Genomic DNA, 18967 nt, shown 5'->3' with positions numbered 1-18967 from the left:
CAGTTGTTTGCAGACAAGAAGAAACCTAAAAGTCTAATCCGTAGCTATGAATCTTGCATAACCACTGACATTAACACTTTGAAATGACTTCCTAATTTTGTATGGTTGGGCGTGTATAGAGACACAACAACAAATCGTAAAACCAACTATGTGTAAAGTTTTAAGTGTTTAACGCTCTCGGCTAGTGTCTGTGCCCGCGCCAACCAGTCCCATAAAAATATACTTATATACTTATTATATTATTATTATAATTATATTATTATCTTCAACTGTACGCCTACTGGCTACAGTAAAAATTGCACAGACACAAATTTGTATTCTCCCCCTTTGTTTTAAAGGAGACAAAATCTTCAGATCTATAAACATTATGAAGGATTTTGCAGCGTTTGGTTTCTTTGTTCAGCGAAGCCTAGTTGTCAGTCATATTGTGATTGACAAGATATGCATGATTAAGGATCAGTTCCAATCTACCTGCAATGCAACATGATTCCCAATGAATAAATATTATGACATGATTGAGAAGACAGAGACATTATGGTGATCTATACCACTACTACTCTTTATTTGGTATGGGTTTAGGCTTACAGCCTACCGTGCTGTTACACTATACTAGTGCTTGCAAATGTTGTATAAGCCGAAATATGGACTCGACTAAGTTCACAATTATTTAATGTAGCAAATACTGTTTGGGCTTTTTCAGCTAAATTAACAACAGTTTTTACTTCAACCTGAACCCTCTTAGAGGCTGCACTGATCCTCCAAAGTACTCCTAACCAACGAGGGATTATTAAAATAAACAAATCACATTTCTGTGTGAGTATTAATTACCTTTAGAATTTCAGTAAAATGCATGTAGAAATTTGAGCATGGACGACCATTATCAGTGAACATCTAGCATATCTGGCTGAAAACACTGCATAACTAAAGGATTGGTTCAGGTGTCATGACCTGTTTGACATGTCTATTTTGTATGAAAGAGCACAAAAAGACAAAAAGAACAGTGAAGAAACTACCATGATAGCATGCTCTGTTAAGGAGATATGACACTTTGAAGATACCAAAATTTCTTTGAAAACGACTGGTGTAGAAAGACTTACTGTGAGGGTGTGACATCACATCCTCACTTCCTTAACATTTGTGAATATATTTCTTTAAAAATTATTTACATGCTTTAACACATTTGAAAATAATGTAATCAAAAATTCTTCAGATGCTTTATCTCAAATACTTCCTTTGACAAATATGAGATCTCCTGACATATCTTTTGTTTGAAAGTCATGATATCTCATAACATATTTAGAGAAAAAAATTAAGACTTTTCAGGAATGTGAGGATGTGACATCACAGCTAGTCAGATTTCAGCAGTTTCTACACAATCTGATAAAACTTTACACTTGAATATCTCTTTAATCGAAAATGATATTTGAACAGTTTTCTTCACCATTGTGTTTCTTTTATTGTCCTCTTTCATATTACATAAACATGTATGACAACTGAACCAATCCTTTAAGCTATTTCGTCACTTCACACTTTGCAACTGAAACAATGTGTTCTCCACAGCTGGGTTGGTTGGCAAGGGTTTGTTATTCATATTTATACATTACATAAGACACATATTATATAATTGAGCAATTCTCTCCTTTATTGTAAGCTTCCAAAAGACAGGGCAGCTATCATTATATATACATAATAAGGTAATATTGCAGTGGTGTTACCACAAGTTTACTGAAGGAAATGAAAGTCTTAATAATAGTTATATTCTGAGTGTACTAGTCAAACTCCTACATCTAAGGATAACGGTGTATTTTTAAGTTCAAACTTGAAGTAGCCCATCTGACCCCTCCCCCTCCCCTCCCCCACTCCAACTATATCTTCTCCTCTCACTTGGTTGGTAACATTATTGCAGCAAAGTAAAGGTTGACGTTCAACCTGGAATAATTTTCAAGGGGAACCATAGGAGTGTTAGCTCAGTGGTTAACGCCGGTGCCTTTCAATCATAAGGTCCCCGGTTCGAGTCACTCCCAGATTAATGTATGTCGTCCAGTTTCAGAGTTATTGACAATTGACAATTCATAATCATGGACGTTAAATATGAATGTAACAGACTGACTTCGGTCAGCTTGCCGCTTTGATAGGCCAATGTGGCTTCTTCGCGAGTTCCTGCTTGCAGGAGGATCTAATATACATACATACATACATACATACATACATACATACATACATACATACATACATACATACACACACACATACATACATACATACATACATACATACATACATACATACATACATACATACATACATACATACATACAAACACAGCTGATATAATAAAATATGTAAAATAATACCAGTTAAGTTTAATATATTTCATATTTTTGACACAATGATATCACAGTTCTTGGCCTTCACAGCAGAACCGTAGCTCAAAGCTGGGGTGGAACAATGATTAAACAGAGGGCAGTATTACACTATTGAACAGAGAAAGGATTGAAATGGTCTCAACTTTGTCTGAGGAACAAGCAGAAGAAAATCCTTAAAAATTTGCCCGGAACACTGGTCTGACTCCTCCCCCGCCCCACTCTGGCACCCTCCCTCCAGCATTTTGTTATTATTGCTTGTAACATTGTTATTACTTTTAGGTTTACTTAAGTTTGGTAATTTTATATTCCAGGTATTGGTTCTTTTGTACAGTGCTATCGAGCATGTTTTATTTCATGATAACAGCACTTTAATATATGGTATTATTATTTTATTTTTATTAACATTAAATACACATTAATGATAAGATACTGTGACCAGCAAACTTATGTTATGTGTATAAACTCTCAATGCATTCATAGATGATACATATTATTCTGCTACTTTAGACAAAAAAGTATATATAAGTATCATCTTGAAAATTGTATTCTTAGATATCAATGTTAAGAAAACTACAATTGGGATGCAGGCAAAGCTGTATATTACAAATAATAGACAAAAGTTTCTATAAAAAAGAGTTATTTCACTTAAAGATCAATATCACAAATTCAATTCAATTTCCAAATTCAAATTCACATTCATTGAATTGGTTCTACTTCTACTTTTAGTCAAAACACTTGAATGTACTTCGATGTTTTCCATTTGCAACTATAAAAAGATGACTGCACCTTCAATAATTTAGCAGCAATCTTTTAGGATGCTTGTTTGGAGTGGAGTACCAACCCAATTCACCATGTCGATATCCAAAATGAGGATCGCTTAACGTAAAAAAGGGTCTGTCACTATCTCTCGATGGTGGTAAAATAATTCAGCTGTTTGGTGAATTCCAAACCGGTTGCTCTGATCCGGAGGACGCAGTCGAATGAAGCGGGATCATCTTTCGGGAAAACTCCGACATGAGTTGCCGGTGGATTTGTTGAGAGATGTTCCCCTGCGCTGTTCCGGGTATCTGATGTAGATGAGACGAATCCCATCTTGTCTCCGGCTGCTTCCATCCTCCCTCCACCCCCAAGACCTCGTCGCTCACGTCCTTGACGTTGTCTATCTGGGTAACGTTGACAAAGCCCGGCGACCTCTGACCTTGTGCACTGCTGTACGACGAGGCGCTGCGAACTTGCTCTAGGTTCCCCACGGATGCGAAGCTCGTGGTGTAGGCAAAGCTCTGCTGGAGGGCCGAGGTCATACGACTAGGGAGGTTGGACTGCGCTTTACTGAAATGAGCCGTCGCGGCCGATGGCGGTTGGCTCTCGGGACGAGCCGACTGAGAGGTCTGCACCGGGGTCTGTGAGTATTCGATGTAGCGGAGCGGCAAGTGGACGGGCTGATTACTGGTCAGGTTGCTGTTCTGTGGATTGAAACGAGAGTCCTGGACCATCTGGGCCGCCGTCTCTGGGGCTATGGCACGAAACGGTATCATGGCCAAGTTCTCGACCAAGAGGGGCTGCTCCTTGCGAATCACGTTCGGAAGCAGGGAGGCCGTCTGAGCAGATATCGTCAGAGGTTGGGGCTGAGGGTGGAAAGTAGGAATGAAGTTAATGTTCTGCGAATAGCTGGGTTGTGTTTGATGAAAGACGTTTTCAACTTGCAGGTTAGACGGGAGTGGAGACACCGGATCCGGCTGTGGGACTATCGACTGGGGTGAAAGGTTCCCACTGGGCGATGGATTAGCCAAGGATTGGCTGAGCCTCGGCTGGTCGACCGAAGGATGGACCTCCACCGTCCTCTGCGTGAGATTATCATCCTGGTGTATTATCGGCGAGACGTTGCCGGTCTGTTGGGTCAGCGGTGATGGGGGGACTAACGGATGTACGTGGCGGGTGTAGGCTCCGATGTTACCCGGGTGAAGTACTTGGTGTGGCACGCCAGGATAACCCGGGCGCAAATCGGATTGCATTGGATGTCCCAGATGAATGGGAGGCGAAGATGGCGTTTCCACGTTATTCATATGACTCATGGAGTGTTCAGGTCTGGCAAGTGGTTGAGGAGTATCTCTGCCCATCGAAGGAGACGGCAAAACCACGTATTGGCCCTTCTCTGAGATGTGACTACCGGTCATCATGGCCTGGATGTTATAAGGGACTTCCTGCTCGATGCCTATGACAGAGCTACGGAGGTTGGAGACGGGGCAGCTCCCCGACATCACGTTATGGAACCCCGGCGGTAAGGACTGATTCTCCGCGTGGCTGTAATGCGGTGCTGGCTGCTCATCGATCACCAAGTTATCCTTCAGTGCATCATGGATAGCTTCTTTGGCTACTTCCCCCGGGGTCTCTCCGAGAGGTCCTCTACCCGCTAATGGATCAGTCTCAATCATGTCTTCTTCCCCCTCCCGATTAGCTGGCTGATTTGCAATCTCGGTGTTTGCGTGAAGATTGAGTTGCTCGTTATTAAAGTTCTGGTTAGTCACCTCGACCAGAGGGACTTGATTCCCTGGTTCCTGGGTTATCGCTTTATTCTTCTTGGGTTTCTTTCTGGACGGTTCTTTCCCAAAATATGAGGGGTTGCTCTCATTGCCAGTCTTTGTGGACTTTGTCTTCGTCGTAGCTGCACTCGAGCCGGGTTCAGCATGACAGGTTGAAGTGTGTCCCTTGAGGCTGACGTTATGTGAAAAACTTTTGCCGCAGAGGTTACAGGCGTATGGCTTAACGCCGGTGTGGGTCCTCATGTGAATATCCAAGTTTGATTTCTGCGCAAAACGGCGATCGCATACGTTGCACAGGAACGGCTTGACTTTTAAATGTATCGCCTGATGCTTCGTGAGATAATACCTCATTTTGAACACTTTCCCGCAAGTCTCGCAGACGTGATCTTTCTTCATTTTGTGCAGACTCATGTGACTTTTAAGCCCGTTCGGCGTTGTGAAGTGTTTTGCGCATAGATCGCACTTGTACGGTTTCAAGCCGTGTTCCTTATTCTCGTGATGGATTTTATGGTTATCCAGAGTAGACTGTACTGAAAACGATTTATGACATAGATTGCATGAATAGTCTCTGGAGCGTTTGTGACGTCTCTCGATATGATGCTCTAAGTTGTCCTTTCTCCTGAAGGACACTCCACACGTGTCGCAGAGGAACGGCTTGAGAGCTGAGTGGGTAGCCTGGTGGTTTCGCAGGGTGGAGGCCAGGGCAAACTGGGCGTCGCACGTCTTGCATTTGTACGGCTTCTCCCCGGTATGCCGCCTCATGTGCAGCTTCAGGAATCTCTCCACTGCAAATCTCTCGTCGCAGTGGGAACATTTCAAGTGTTTCTCTTCGTGCTGGGATTTCTTGTGGTGCCACAGCGAACCCCCCGTGCTGAATTTCTTGTCGCAGTAGCTGCAGATATATTCCGTCTGCTTGGTGTGGGCTTTCTCGTGCCTGCCGTGCGAGGTGGCATTGTTGAACACGCGGGGGCAGTGAGAGCACACGAACGGACCACTCTTCTGACCCTTGACCTCTCTCTTCCTCGCCGTTCTCTTGGTCAGCCTCGCAGGTTCGTCCGTAGCGGGACCTGTTGGGTTTTCATCCCTATTTTGTTGCGCTTCGACAGTTTTCTCTTTTGGTCTGTTCTCAACTGGAGTGATTGTACTGACTTTGCTCTGTAAAAGACCAAAATGAAAGGGGAATGAGGAAAGGGCCAATTACAAATGGACACAGGGGTCCCAGGGCCAGGCTTGCTCTGGGAACATACATGTATAAAGTGTAGAATATGGAATAGAAACCAATTTCATTTGAGTCAATGCTGTTGGTATAAACTTAATGGTCTACCACATACCACAATTAATTTGAGGCCTAAAAGTCATCTTTAGAACAACACCTCCCTCACCTAGCCGTGGCCGGTAAATTTCTAGGGCCTTAAAATCACTGGTTACTGACTCCCTGGTTGTCAATGATAAAGCTACATATCGACTGATTGATTGCACAGTGACTTAAAAGTTTGGAAGAAACAGCACATGCAGAGTTCACTGTGTGACAGGGAGTCTCCATTGGAAAGATTGTTTACAGATCATATTTTCCTCCCTGCTACCTGTTTTGCAACCCACTATGAAAGCCTGGGGAGCCATTTTTGGGCCTGGCCGAGACCCATCGTCTGGAAAAAGTGGCCAAAATGCGACTTTGTTTGTATCCAAATAATCAAGGTCATGGCTAGTGGGAGTTAAACACATCTGGTTCCACAGTTTCCTGAGTGGACTTCAGAATTACTGCAGCTAGATACATTTTATGTTGTAGAAAGACCTCTCACCAGGCACGAGAATCAGCAATTTGTACTACTCACTTAAGTCAAAAATGGCCGAAGGTGGAGTAGGATAAATGATATTTTAGTAAGATAGAAACAATATTTCAAATCGGCAATTTGAAAGCTCCATCTCAACATCTCTTCCCTAACTTATGATATGGTTGATAGAATCAAACCTATTTTGATTGCCTAAACCCTCTTTGACTCTGACTTGAAGGAAATATATCACAGTCGGTGGTCTGTGATATCGTCTTGGCAAATGCTCTTCCAAAAGTTTGACTTTAATGATATATTCTTGCTGCTCTGTACATAGTTACAATTCCATCAAATATTCATATTTGATGGAATTATATATATCAAAAATTATATACTTTTTTTGGTAGAAAGATTATTCTTCTTCTACGGATAATGATATCGTAAAAAGAAAGTACGAACCCATTTTCAGGTCAAATACTATGACAATATCCTAGAGCATTCATAAAAATTCCACCAAATCTTAAATACTGCTTGACTTTATATAGAGAGACCATAAGCGACTGGTTTTATTCACACCTTGTTATTCCTCCTCGGTTTCTGGCTTCCTGGTACAGGGGTTGTCGTGGTGGTGCTGGTGGTGTTTCTCTCACGAGACCTGAGATTCATCGGTTGCGATGGAGATGACACTCTGCTCACCGTCTTTTCCAGCTTCCTCCTAAACTTCGGTGGTTCTCGGAACACCAGTGGAGTGCCCTCACTGACGACTTCGCTGGGACTGGTGGTCGATGATGACACACGCAGTCTGAAACGTTTCCTGATCGGTGCATTCGAACCCTTCTTCTCTACCGTTATCTGCTCCTCTACCATTCTAGGAATCGAAGACAACCTCTCAGTAGAAATCTGCTCCTCTGCGGCCCTGTTTTTTCCTCTCTCGGAATCTCGGCATGAAGAATTAGCTGCTCCCGTCTCTTGGACAGGACCGCAGGGATCATCCTGCTGCTCGGTGGATGTTTCAAAGATCCAAAGATTCTTACTAGTGTTCAGAGTCTCGTGTATATGATTATCAGGACCGTTGCTCAACCTCTCATTCTCAGAGTTGTTGCTTTCCGTAGAGTCGGGAATATTCCCATTTCCTGCATCTCTGTCACCGCCACTACTCCTCCTCTTTGACCGCTTGCTCTCGTCGTTATCACTCTCCTCATCCTTATCTTCTTCGGCTTCAAAGCAATCCGTCTTCTTTTGCAGAGCTTCCTCCCACTCCTGTCTACTCTCTTCTGGATCGAGACTGCAAGAAAAAAAGAGAACTAAATGAGAAGGGACACATCTAACTAAAAAATGGCCTAGCTTCCTAACAGAATGCCATAAACAATGACTTGTCAATGACACACCCAACCATGTAATAACACTACTCTTACATAATAGCACAAACAGTAATGTAACGACACAACCATAAGATTATGCAGGGATGAGCCTGGGGTAAGAAAAAAATCACAGAACTTTGCAAAAAATTGCGGTATAGGCTGCAGTTTGATAATGCTACAGTGTGTTAGGATAATAGTTTTTGTCCCAAGGTAGAAAAGAAGCCACGGATATTCCGCGAATTCGCAGAAAAAGCTCATGCCTGATTATTTTTATTTTTTATTTTTTATTATGCCTGATTATGACAAAACCAATAACATCATAGCAAGGCCTTTAACAAAATGACACAAAACAATGATATGTTGAATGACACATCCCACCATGTAATAACAATATTCTCGCATAGTGACACATGTAACGACACAACCATATGAGATAATGACATTATCAATCAGATAATGACATCAGCCCCTAACATAATGAGTCTAATGACACAAAGAATGGCATGTTCATTGACAAACCTCATACTAACGTAATAAAACTACTCTTACGTAATTATACAACCACAAAACTGTTCAGACTGTCTTCCAAAATGGCTCAATTTAAATAACAGAAGGCTAAACATGGGAACTTGTTCTACACAAATGTAGTAAGAAAGGACATCGTTTGTGACTCCCCCAAAAATTCAAGCTCTCGCTGTTAGAGTCTGTCTCGTAATCCTACAGGACCAAACAAGGGGGCACGCATGACATTTTGTGAAACAGATGAATCGGCTTTTTCTCAAGCTTACTCTAATTTTGCTTCCGCCAGTTGAAGCATCCATTCCAAGAGGGCGCTATTACTCTTCTTCTGAGATTTCAAGAGGACACGATTCCATCTTGGGATATCGTTGGTACGGACCCGGACCCTGATCTGGTTGGCCTTGGTCACATGATCGCTCATGGATTTGTACTCGGGCCACATGGCGTCATAACTGCATGGCAACAGAGAGGAAAAACGTATGATTCTTAGACTATCATAAACATGGGTGACTTGTTGTAAGATACTTTAACATTGAAGCTTTAACAGAAACAATAGTGGATATGTAAATTACATTATGCAGTTAATACTCTAGCAATATACGCATTACATTGGCGGATCAAGGATTTCTCAAAGGGTGAATTTGCTTCCTACTTGTCACTTGATTCTAAAAGTCAGTGTGTACTTCACGTTTACATCATTCACAGTGAAAGCCTTCTCTGAAATAAATTTGTAGAAAATTGCTTAGAATTGTTTCACCATAACATTAAAGAGACGCCATATTGGCCTCAAAATATGCCAGATTTTACAAATATGGGCAAGTTTGGTTTTAAAACTAATTTTTAAACTATTTTTTTTGCTATCACCCTGGAGGAATGTTACCTCACTGGGACATTCAAACATCTTGTGTGTTCACGTAGAATATCTGAGAACTATTTGGAGAGTAAAGACCTTGAGGAAAGTACTTTTTGAAAACTTCTAGCAATTTAGAGCATGCTATAATTTTGGGGCCTGTACAGACTACCTTTAAGTTAACCGACTATCTACACAGGTAATATCTTTATGTATTAAGTCTTTACTTTTACTACACCAGAGAAATAAATTCCACCTTCTGTTAACCATCTTGTTTGCGCTATAGTTGTAAATATTGTTTACACAATGCTGGATGTGACTCATATTAACGCGTAAAATTCCTTTCTTTGAAGAAACACCTACAGTCACCACAACAGACTTTCTAAAATGGCTATATATTTCAAATATTATTACATCTATGTATGGCAAACCACATGGCACAAGATACAAATTTATCACCTTTTGGTGAAGGACATTGTACAGGCAGAACACAGGTTTATAATACAAGCTAAACATGCAAAAATTTGTACATAAATTGCTAAGTACATTACACTAGTTCTTCCCTACCAGCTGTTTGCACTCATCTATGGCCATATGTCACGGCAGGGAGGCTGCATGAATACATACAGGTAGTTAAAGTCACAATTTCCAGGAAGAGATCACCATAATACCTCTCGATAATACTAATAATATTTCACTAGAAAGCTATATAACGCACATTGAGCCAAAATTGTCGGAACTAACGACCAGAATGTCGCATGTTTAGGAATGTGCAGCCAAGATATCATAAACATGCATGTGTTACTGCAAGATTGATTTAATTTTACTCACATTTATGAAAAATCACCTTTTCTATTCATGTGCAGATCTCTTACAACCAATTTTACCATTAATCCTGCCACACATTTAAACCAGTGTGTTGCAGCATCCTCAAATGATGCAACATTTATGCAGAGAGCTTTTCGTCTGTGATGTAGTAAGAGAAGGGTATTACATGAGGGCGCTCTCAACCTATTCTGTCATCTCAAGATGCTGTCCGTGTATACAAGTTTTTCCTCTTTTCCAAAACTGTGGCAAATATGACATTTTCTAACATGGGTATCAAATTTAACAGCATATTTTTGCTGCATTTCAAGATGTTCCTTGAAACTGCTTAAAAGAAGAAGGTCTCTCTCCAGTAGAAACACACTTGATTTATTTCTTCAAACTTTATTCTTTGGATATAACCACCATATACATGTAGGCCTGAACACTAAGAATTTTTTTCCTCTGCATAAATATGTTGTTTACCATCAACTTTGTTCGTCGGCTGAAAGGAAAGACAGCCACAGCAGTCGGCATGTGTTTCTCATCTGGACGAAGATCAGACAAAAGTTGTCTCAAGTTTCCTCTCTGTGAATAACCCAAAATCTGTGTGCAAAAATTAATGAAAAAAAATAACTTAGAGTAGCTTGTGTATGCATACACATGGCAAACATATTAACAGTAAATATGTTATTTTGAAACATTAATATCATAAAAGATGTTTAACACCTCAAGAAAGTGCATCTACTTTGCATTAAGAGCTGTCTTCATTCCAGAGTTTCTTTTTCTTTCTTTTTTCAATCTCCTTTTTTTCAAATGCCACATGGAGTCACATTCCGAACTAATGGTAATGATAAGCTTATCTGATGCTTTGATTAACCTAATTATCTAAAGCAAAGGTCGAATAACATAAAATTTATGCAGTTGGGGAAGGAGGTAGGGGAAATGCCTTCCATCTTACGAAGTACAGTCATTAGTTTGCAGTCCACCCTTTTTAATTACGGTCGCCATGGTCGAATTGGCGACCACAATTCTCGGCTGGCGATGAGAATTTCTGGAAAAATTAATGCTAGTCGCCAACCCTATAATACTGTGGCGATCAGTTTTTGCAACTGAAAATTTCACCAATGCTTTACAAAAAACTGATATGTACTTACTGACTAAACGCACGTTGCTATCAATTAATATTGAATGGATTTCCTGTTCCAAATTTTCAAAAAAGTTCAAAGCAGCAATAATTTCCTAAGACCGCTGTTCACACATGTCGTAGTGGTCTACATACCATACCGTTGTAACATGCATCTAATTCCCATTGACATTGGTCACGGAACATAAGTAGGTCATCGACATTCGAACTTGCCCAAGTTCATCACACCATGGGAACGACCGAACGACACAACAACACATTGAACATTTTCCCGCCATCTGGACACCGAGTGTAAATTTTGGTGTAATATGCAAATTATTGTACTGTGCGGTTAAAACTTAACCTATTGCGACACACAAAAATTTTGGGAAGCTGTTGTAGAAGTAACTTTTGTATCAAATGTAAAGTACTGTAAGGAACTATAATTTATAAATGACGGTTTTCTTCAGGTGGTAAGGAAGAGGGGTGTTTTGGTGAACTGAATCTCTTTGTATAGTATTTGGATACTTAAAATGACCATGTACATGCAGTTTCTATTTCTCTTTAAGTAGGCTCTACTTAGCATTTTATCCTTTGTGGATCTTTATTGGAATAAATACAAAATGTATTGTTTAACGACAGTATTTAACGGTAAGCATTTCTTAAATTTTTGTACGTGTTTATACGATTCTGTGTGCGTATACATGTCCAGCTACAAGTGAGCGGTACTGTAGCTATCGTTTACGTTACGGTATTGTCCCGTACATGTGTGTACACACAGGCCTTATGTGTCCACGACTATCAATGCGCAGGAATTAGAACTTAATTATACTATAGTTCAACGTTAGTGTAATCAGTACTGACAGTAGTGCTACTCGATGTTGAGCCTTGGCCTAGTGTTTTTTGTACTAATATTTAGCATATCAAAGTGGCGATCACATTTTCATTCTGGGCGACCAGAATAAGGGAAAAATAAAGATCTAGTCGCCACAGGATTTTCCTCCTGGTGACCTCATTCACTGGGGAATTAAAAAGGGTTGTGTGCAGTGCTATTAGTTTATTACTGTTGTTTGTGAACTGTTGTATCTGTTTTGTGCTGAAGTTGGGAGGGTTTAAAGAGGACTTTTCTTTCTTGGAGATCATCATGCAAAAATCAAGTAGATCCTCAATGCATCAAAAAGATTCAAATAAAAGTAAATACTTGTAAGAAAGCTAAGAACATTGCAACACTTATAAGGCTAGTTGGACAAATATTTCCCACACAACACAACATGCAGTTAAACCACTCCATGGACAAAGCATTGAGAAATTAATATTCAATTAAGTGTTGCATGTAATATCAACACCAAGTTCCTTTCCCAAGTTCTGGCACTGACCTGGCTAATTTGCAAACACCCTAGACCAAAAATTTGCACCACATTCAGTGTAACCAGGTTTAATCACCATTAATCAATTTCTGTGTATTTAAAATATTTTGATGTTACAAGTGGGGCTTGATCCGCAACAGCACGACGTTAGAATCCTTACATTGGCTTGGCTATACTATACGCCTGGTGCAACTTTACTGACCTACAGTAAAATAGGGTTGGTGTTGATAATGTAGGCCCTAGTAGTAACATCTTCAAAGTTCAAGAAGTCAAGACACATTAATTGTTCATCAACAGTTAAATTGCACAGCGATACGTACGTTGTCAAATAAAGGCGAGTAAATCATCAAGTATAAATGCCTAGGCGTACGAAAACTGTCACACATTTAGGCGTAGGCGAACCGCGACCATCTACAATGAATTACTGAGTACTGCTAGACCTAAGCTATCTAAGCCTAAGTAACGCAACCCCAAAGTCTACAATAACAAATGTGTGTATTGTAACGGCAAGACTAACGTTAGGACTACTGTACACGGACTTCCACTATGGCCAAATAAAAAGAACGGGGAATCAGAAGCGACATTTAAATGATTCACTTCTATCATAAGAGGATGAAAAAACAAAAATAACACAACTAACGTGGAACACCAACCTATTAATCATCTCCAGCAGCACTCAAGGAGAAAATACAGCAAACAAAAATGGCTTTCCTGTCTTTTCTTGTTGGGTGTTGGCGACAGCCTGTGAGTTGATTTCGTTGAACGGCTTTAATTTTGTACGTCACGGGATTTATAGCACCGGCGTAGGCAGCATCCGTGGGACAATTGCGCAATAGTTGAAGGCATTAGAACCATGGAGGTAAAACAGACCTCCACGTTAGAACCAAAATTCCAAATCAGTCATTTATGAAGGAAAATCCCACCCAGATAACGAGAAACACTTGCCATGTGCCCTTTATGGAAGCAAAGAGTTTGTCCCCTCGCTTTTGGTTTCACCCCACACTGCTCCAAGCAATTTTCAATTCCAGGTGGTGTGGGGAGTACACCAGCCCGCCCGCCTGCCCCTTTAACCTCCCCGGGTAAAATATAACCAAAGTTGCATGAATACCTATAATTATAGACCTTTAAATTAAAAGCCTAAATATGCCACAGGTTGCAAAACTGTTTCAAGTCTAAAATTAAAGATTTTTAAATTCAAATTTTCATGTATATTTAGTCCGGTCGGACATTCTTATCTTAGCAAATACGGAACTAAGGGTGGGGCCAGGGCGGGATTCGAGTTGTTAAAGTGGGGGGGGGGAACCTGCCAGCAAGGCTATCTAAGCGGAGCACCACCATCGGTTGGAGCGGAGCGTACAAGAAATTTTTTGGCTTTACAAACCCTCCAGATGGCCGGAAACGGCACTTCCCGAGTGCTCTAAGCTGCATGTACCCATCCTTGAAATATGGATCTCATGTCTGCAATTTTATCTAGATAGTTAATTATCGTTTAATAATTTGAAGAGGACTGATAGTAGAACATATGGTCAGATGGTGATGTACAACTTTTGTTATACGTCACTATCTAAGCGAAGCGCCATCATCGGTTGGCAAGGAGCGTCGAAATTTTCGATGAAAGGTTGCCTTAGATCGGTAAAATTAACACCCGTATAGGCTTTAAATTGCATCTAAACAATTAATGAACGTCTGTTAATTTAGGGAGGACGGATAGAAGAACTTATATGGTGATGTACAACTGAAGCTTATACATCACTATTTAGGCGGTGCACCACCATCAGTTGGCGCGGCGCGTCGAAATTTAAGCAAAAAGTTAATCCTTAGATCAGCAAAAATGACACCTCTGGTAACAATAAATCGCATCTAGACAGTTCTTTCCCCCTAAAATTATTAGTATATTGTGCATTGGACCGATCAAGAATATGTTACTTGGCAAATATTGGGAGCTGAACATACATTTTCCCTCCACATTTTTTCATGGGGGATAAGCCCCTTAAGTCCACCGGTTCCGTCGCCACTGAAGTCGAGGCGGGTGACTTTTTGGATTTTACAATGCGACTAGGTGCAACATGGAGCAATATTTGCGGGTCATTTCATAGTACTGGCTGAGATTTTGAAAATGAAATTATTACCTGGCAGTACCAGCATTATGTTTGAACTATTGCCAGATTACCAGGCAAAATAGAAATGCATAATAAATACTTGAATGTTACTTACAGCAACGTTGAAAATCAATTCCTGAAGCTAGCACTGTAGCACATGCCGCGGATTCATCCATCACATGCAGAATTGAATCGCTAGTGTGTGAGCTCCAGGATTTGTAGCCTGTGCTGCGAACCATGTGCTAGCTCCAGCTCCTGTTATTCTGCATGCTACATGTTACGATGTTAAACACAAATTCGACTTAGATTCGAAACAAATAGGCCTATTTGATAGAGCTGTTGTGGGGGAATAATTTCGATTAGGGTTGTGCACATTTGTCTGCAAAAGAGACAAAAAAAGTGAGCTAAGGTCTGGGAAAAAGTGGGGGGGAAATGCCCCCTCTTGCCCCCCTCGTAATCCCGCCCATGGGTGGGGCACACGGTAGTGCACAATGATGCCCAGCTGGACGTAGCCGGGGAGCAATGGAAGCGATCGCTCCCCCCCCCCCCCATCCTCCCAGGCTTTCAGTACCCCGAAAATAAAAGCAGGAAATATCCCTCTTTTCAGGTTGAAGGAAGCTTAGCGACCCTTCTCAACCTTTCCCCTAAAACGTTCGTCTGCTATAGGAGTAATACAATACTCTTATAATTGTTTATTTCCTACAAACATGGGGGTCATTATTGGCAAACTTTCCTTTGTACATTATGGCGCTCCGCTAAGTGTAAAAATGCTCCCCTGTTCACCTTTTAAAATTCTGCCACCCCCTCCCCCATTCAAATTTCTGGCTACGTCTTTCATGATGCCAAACCAATATTGTAGCCCGCTATAGCTAGGACACTTTTGTGATTACGTAATCGACCTGCCACGGTCGAATATCGACCTCAGGCTCTACAATTAGCCCGCATAGCTCCTTAACACCATTATAGGCACTTTGTGTAAACACTGTATGGAAATATGTTCATGTCTTCAGTGTAGTTGCTCAAACAGCGTTCACACAAAGACCCTCATACTAATGACTATGAATAATATTATGTGGCAGGCGTTGCAGAGTAATTGGTAAAAAGAGGTCATTTTACGACCAAGGCAGGTCGATTACGTAATCTCAAGAAACTTTTCTATGATAGCTTGATATAGTTGGGGTATATACAGCAGACTTTAATCTGAACACGGTGACACCGTAAATTCTTCAAACATTTTTTACGTCACAGTTCTCAATATATAGCACCAAGTGTATCAAAGCACGCTTTAGTATACCCAAACTTGCTCGAACTGGATCTCCAACAGGCGCGTAGCCAGCAATTTGCCAAGGGAGGGGCGAAACTGTTGGCAAATTATCAGAGCCGTAGATTCGGCATTGCAAATTATCTAAGCGTAGCGCCACCATGAGATGGCGCGAAGCGTACAAGAAAATTTTGGCTGAAAATGCCTCCCAGATCGCTGGAAATGGCACTTCCCAGGCCTTGTGAGTTGCATCTAAGCATTTTCTCTTTTGAAATTACTAGCGATATCATAAAAAAAATATTTTTTTTTTAAAAAATGCTCAAGGGGGGGGCGGCTGCCCCCTTCGCCCCCCCCCCCTTGGCTACGCGCCTGATCTCCAACATACACATCACTGACCTCTAACACTGATACACATCCGCACAGTGCAGTTTTCATATGGCAGGCATTTTGCACCAATTTATTGCTGTGTGGAATTATGGGGCGGTGATATTTACATCATCTAATCAAGCAAACTTAAGTGCTATTTATTCCGTGCCTGTGAAATTTATTTGGCGGACATTTTACATATTGTGGTGTCAATTTATTTCAAGGTATAAAACCAACGTGATGGTGTCAATTTGTTTGACCGTTTTAAATGATAAATGTCGTCTTGTCGGTGTGAATCGTATCAGAGCTTTGTATCTTTACAAACGGACCGGTGCAGTATCAGAGCCGTATATACGGCTCTGTGCAGTATTTCGTAAGTGCGCCCTAAATTTGGAGTTAGCGATCCTCGTTGTGGTCACCTCACGATAACTAAGGTGGATGTCGGTAATGATGATCCACGATAGTTAGGATGTTGTAATATAACTTCGTCACGCATGTTATGAATTTCACGATAACCACTGTGGACTATAACAAAATGATCGAAATCATTGGCAGAGTACTAGTTGACTTAATATTATCTAATTCGATTCTGCATGTTATAGCCAGGCATTTAACTTGGCAGTTACCGCACAGTGTATAGTTTTATTGTGGCACTGGATTGAATTATATTGCGCAATGTCGATGCACATTGTCAATGTCTTTAGAGTTACACCCCAGCCGCTTTCTGTTATATCCGTCTATCCAAGGCCTCCTTGAATGGGCTGTAGGCTGTGGGCTGTTGGGGGGGGGGGGGGTGTGACGCTCACCAGAAGTTCCTTTCCCCCTCTGCGATATTTTTCTTTTTTTGTCTAACTGTGCAAATTTTGGCTCTTCACGTCAACAATTCCATATAACAATATATTGAACGATAAACGTATACTAAGAGGGATTCCTAGAATGCTCCTTTAAGGCTACATTATTGGTGATGACAACGGTTCTTCAATGCAAGTCTGAATGTTAATGTTGTATAATTACTCATTACACAACCAAAACACGTTCTCTTAACTTCATGTAAACAACAGAGCACATTTGAACGGCATTCAACACCGTATACGTTTGTCCTTCAATACATTGTAAACATGGCATTCGATGCCATAAATTCAGATCTTATGTTTCACAATGAGTTTTGACATCTAAGGAGCTGCTCTCAAATACCTTAGCTCATATAGTGCTGGTACGCCTACTAACAGTAACAGTTAGCTCAAGTTCTAACTGACGTTCGACGAAGCTGATCGAAGGAACACTGAGTGACCATCTTTATTGTATATTCAATTCAGCAGTAATCTCGCCTGTTAGGTCCGACGACAAGTAAGCATATTCATTAGGCCCAGTGGCGTAGGAAGGTACTTTTGAGTGGGGGGGGGGGCTGAAGACTGATGGCCGGCCTGGGGGAGGGGTCTTTTTTTTGCATTTCCAGGTGGCCTCAGATGCAATTTGGTGCAATATAGCACACTTCAACTCCCACTCCATTTTGTAAACTTAATTTTGTATTTTCACCTGGCCTTAGATGCAATTTGGTGCTCCAAATGAGATTTTTTTCTCATTTGGAAATGAAAAAGGGGTTTTCTGACTTGCGGAGCGGGGGGGGGGGCGGAATGATACTTCCGCCCCCCATATTTTTCACTGGGGGGCTGGCTCCCCCAGCCCCCCGGTTCCTACGCCCTTGATTAGGCCTACTCAACTCACATCTAGGCGTGGACTAGCTCTTATAATGAGAATGAGTGTTTTTTTCTTCAAAAAAAAATGCTGTCAATATGTTACCGTTTGTTGGCCGTTTCCGTTAGTTTAACAGCTATCACTTTTATATTTCATCCATGAACAACACTGGTGGTACATTGAAACATAAAGAAAAACATGACATCAAACATTACCCCCCCCCCCCCCTTACCGGTATAGAAAAACATGACATCAAACATTACCCCAGCCCCCTCCCCCTTATCGGTATACGCACGTAGTCACTTGAACTTTCCATTCCCTACTCATCTGCCCATACTATCTAGCCTAAGAAATGTCAGCATGTACTACGGGGCAACATAGAAACGCTGACATAGAATTTCTCAAAAAAGTTCGTGAAGAGAGGGAGAAATAATAGTGATATGTTCAGCAGTGGCGGAGCTAGGGGTATTGGTCAAGGGGGGCGAGAATGGTCTGTAGGGGCGCTTTCGACACTATCTAAGCGCAGCGCCACCACAGGTTGGCGCGGAGCGTACAGAAATTTTTTGAGTAAAGATACACCCTAGATCGCCGGAAATGACCCTTTCCTGGCCATGCTCATTTGCAGATAAACGAAGTATAAATAAAGTGTCATCGCCAACAAAATGTGACAAATGTCAATAGGTAGATGAGAGCGCAATAAAAAAGTCAATAATCGCGAATAAGTAACAACTGGTAAAAGCTGAAAAGGGCGCCAGCAGTCCATTTGAGTCCGTCAGGGGGGATCCGCCCCCCTGACTATATGGACGCTCCGCCACTGATGTTCAGCCCCAGTCATTACGGGGAG

The 18967-nt window shown here is 41.3% G+C and overlaps 1 protein-coding gene across 4 annotated transcripts; it reads right to left on the bottom strand.

Moving 5' to 3' along the window:
• Positions 1-1043: 1043 nt before the first annotated feature.
• On the bottom strand, positions 1044-13510 carry LOC139964559 (uncharacterized). 4 transcript variants are annotated; one of them, XR_011792013.1, is made up of 6 exons: positions 13356-13510; positions 10696-10815; positions 8825-9007; positions 7252-7960; positions 1349-6061; positions 1044-1119 (listed from the first exon to the last, which is right to left on the bottom strand). XR_011792013.1 is itself a non-coding variant. In XM_071966235.1 (5 exons), exons 3-5 carry the CDS (start codon positions 8995-8997, stop codon positions 3293-3295), a joined length of 3651 nt encoding a protein of 1216 aa, XP_071822336.1. In that variant the 5' UTR covers positions 8998-9007; positions 10696-10815; positions 13356-13510; the 3' UTR covers positions 1044-3292. The 4 variants fall into 4 exon arrangements, 3 of the variants coding, with proteins under 3 accessions (XP_071822336.1, XP_071822338.1, XP_071822337.1); XM_071966235.1 differs by having other exon boundaries at positions 1044-6061; XM_071966237.1 differs by having other exon boundaries at positions 1044-6061; positions 13343-13449.
• Positions 13511-18967: the final 5457 nt, after the last annotated feature.

Source organism: Apostichopus japonicus, chromosome 23, assembly GCF_037975245.1.
Source record: "Apostichopus japonicus isolate 1M-3 chromosome 23, ASM3797524v1, whole genome shotgun sequence".
In the NCBI taxonomy this organism is placed as follows: Eukaryota; Metazoa; Echinodermata; class Holothuroidea; order Aspidochirotida; family Stichopodidae; genus Apostichopus; species Apostichopus japonicus.
The sequence above is the reverse complement of the archived record's forward strand: the minus strand, read 5'-3'. Positions and strand labels throughout refer to the sequence as shown.